The 2,242-nt window shown below is 37.8% G+C and overlaps 1 protein-coding gene across 1 annotated transcript; it reads left to right on the top strand.

The window, feature by feature from the left end:
* Positions 1-552: 552 nt before the first annotated feature.
* LOC108062185 (uncharacterized) lies at positions 553-1,890 on the top strand. Its single transcript, XM_017148748.3, has 2 exons — positions 553-1,100; positions 1,417-1,890. The coding sequence occupies exons 1-2, from the start codon at positions 893-895 to the stop codon at positions 1,794-1,796; spliced, it is 588 nt and encodes a 195-aa protein (XP_017004237.2). The 5' UTR covers positions 553-892; the 3' UTR covers positions 1,797-1,890.
* The last annotated feature ends 352 nt before the right edge of the window (positions 1,891-2,242 follow it).

Consider the following 2,242-nt stretch of genomic DNA (forward strand, 5'->3'; position numbering starts at 1 on the left):
TTATGGAAAGCCATAATAATTCTTGAGCGATTAGTGAAAACATCATAAAGATATCTCTTACCGTTCCGAAGTTATGAATTTTTGACTGAGTGCAACTTTTTCGAAAAAGTGTCAAAAATGCCATGTTTTGACCCCTATAACTCCGGTAAAACTCAAAATTTCGCAAAACCGTTCAAATGAAGTTCTTATATTTTCGTTGTGAACCGGAAAAGTAAAAAAGATCGATGAAAATCGGACCTTCGGAACAGGGGTGGCCCACTTGGCAGATTTTGACTCTTACTAATCATATTTGAGTTGCCAGCAAAGAAGTTAAAATAAATTGTGTTTAAATAAAATAGAAAGCAAAAAGATACGATAAATCGAAAAATTGGTTTATTTCCTTTATATTTTGTAGCAGTTACGATGCTTTATTACACCCTCCCTTTCAGGGAAAATCCTATGCAAAATATGATTTTAAAATTGTTTTTTTTTAAGACCCCCCCAACAAAATCCTGACTACGACACTGGGTCACCGATTTACATTGAAGCATGAATCGTAGTTGCCTTTTCGGTGTTGCTCAGATTTATTTAAAAAATTTGCACATTCAAAATACTTCATACACGAAAAATGAAAACATTCTTGATCATATGATAAAGGGGCACTTCAAGAGGCAAACGCAAAAAGAAGCAACCCAGAGCTTTAACAACATTTTTAAAATAAATATTTCCGAGGTGTACAACGTTTGGGAATGCCCCAATTAGACACTGGGAACCTAAACACTTAGAGCTGCCACTGCGATAATTGTCAGATCGAGCCTTAAACAGCATAGAAAAGCTTGATATAAAAAATTCTCCATTTGGGAGTCAAATGTAAAGTCAATAAACTATTCAAGCGTTTAGAGTTCTGCAGACCATGTTTAAGGACACCGAAACCGCATCGACCAGCGGATTCGCACGGGAGGTGGGCGGTGCGCATTCGACCCCTGACGCCCCACAGCCCACTCCCGGTGCCCCGCCCCCTGATGCTAGCCACACGCTGGACCGCCGTCTAAACCCCAACGCACCTGTGTTTGTGCCCGATTTCAAGGCCAGTCAGGTGGCCAAAAAGCTGTTTGATGATTGTAAGTACTGCAACATTCAAAACCAACATCAACATAAATGATACGAAAATAATATTCAGGAACAATATTTTTTTTATTAAATCTTTGATTTTTTGTTAAATTTCCATTTGCCTTAAGGTTAAAGTTTATTGTCAAATCTTTTATTTTGAAGTTGAACCTTAACGACTTTTTAGAAGTTTTTCGAAAATTGGTTAGATGGCTACAAATCTGGGTGCTAAATTTTAGCTTGTTCCCAATATACTTTAAATCTCCACAGATCGACTTATCTTTTTAAAATATTTTGTTTGTTCTGTAATAAATAACACCATATTTTCAGTATCGCCCTATACTCGCTGGAGCACAGCTTCCTCTGAGGACATCTCCTACGGACCCCGCTACGAGTCCATTTGGTGTGAGGTCAGCCTACAGCAGCAGCAACGTCTGCCCAATCCGGGCTTAGATTACTGTCTGGATCCCGGCGAGGATGAGGTCGGAGAATTGGAGTTTGACGAGGTTCAGGCCATGAATATCGGAGCCGAGTCCTATGATCCCAAAGCTCGTAGCACATCAATCAGTCAGGCAATGGATGTGGATGTCCCCGAGATTGTGGGGGATGTACAGTCGCAACTGGAGGAATCACTGGATGAGGGGAAAAGCAATCGCTTTCAGAACCGCCACTCCTCCAGACCGGCCAGAAGATGTTGTCGTCTCATGTAGACCACGAACAACCAAAGGACTGTCGAATTTAAATATTCCATTTGTATTTACAATTGTAGGCAGACTAATTAAAATGTATCATTACGCTCTAAACGCAGATTAGATTTTAAAACCTATTTATATTAATCAATTTAGAATATAAATTAATTATTTCGTAATGATTATTATTTAAAAGAAATTAAAAATACTGTCGAAAGCCCTATCTGTTTTTTTTTTAGCTTGAGATTTCATAACCAAAAGTGTACTATAATTTTTACAGCATCTGTATAGAATTACTATGTTTTCTTTTGCATAGAAAACCTATGTTATCTTTTGAGTGCTTCCCCCTTTGAAAACTTAAATTAAAATTTAAAAGTTTTCTAAATGCTTTTAAGGTCAATAGGCCTTCTATTAATTTTTATCCTCGTCAGCATTAAATTTATTTTCCAGCATTTAACCCGGCTCGA

The sequence above is a fragment of the Drosophila takahashii genome, chromosome 2L (assembly GCF_030179915.1).
Source record: "Drosophila takahashii strain IR98-3 E-12201 chromosome 2L, DtakHiC1v2, whole genome shotgun sequence".
Lineage (NCBI taxonomy): Eukaryota > Metazoa > Arthropoda > Insecta > Diptera > Drosophilidae > Drosophila > Drosophila takahashii.

Bases quoted from the DNA above. Each gene is read 5' to 3' on its own strand.
- LOC108062185 (XM_017148748.3), top strand. From the start codon at position 893: ATGTTTAAGGACACCGAAACCGCATCGACCAGCGGATTCGCACGGGAG. The intron at 1,101-1,416 runs GTAAGTACTGCA...CCATATTTTCAG, and splicing joins CAAAAAGCTGTTTGATGATT to TATCGCCCTATACTCGCTGG.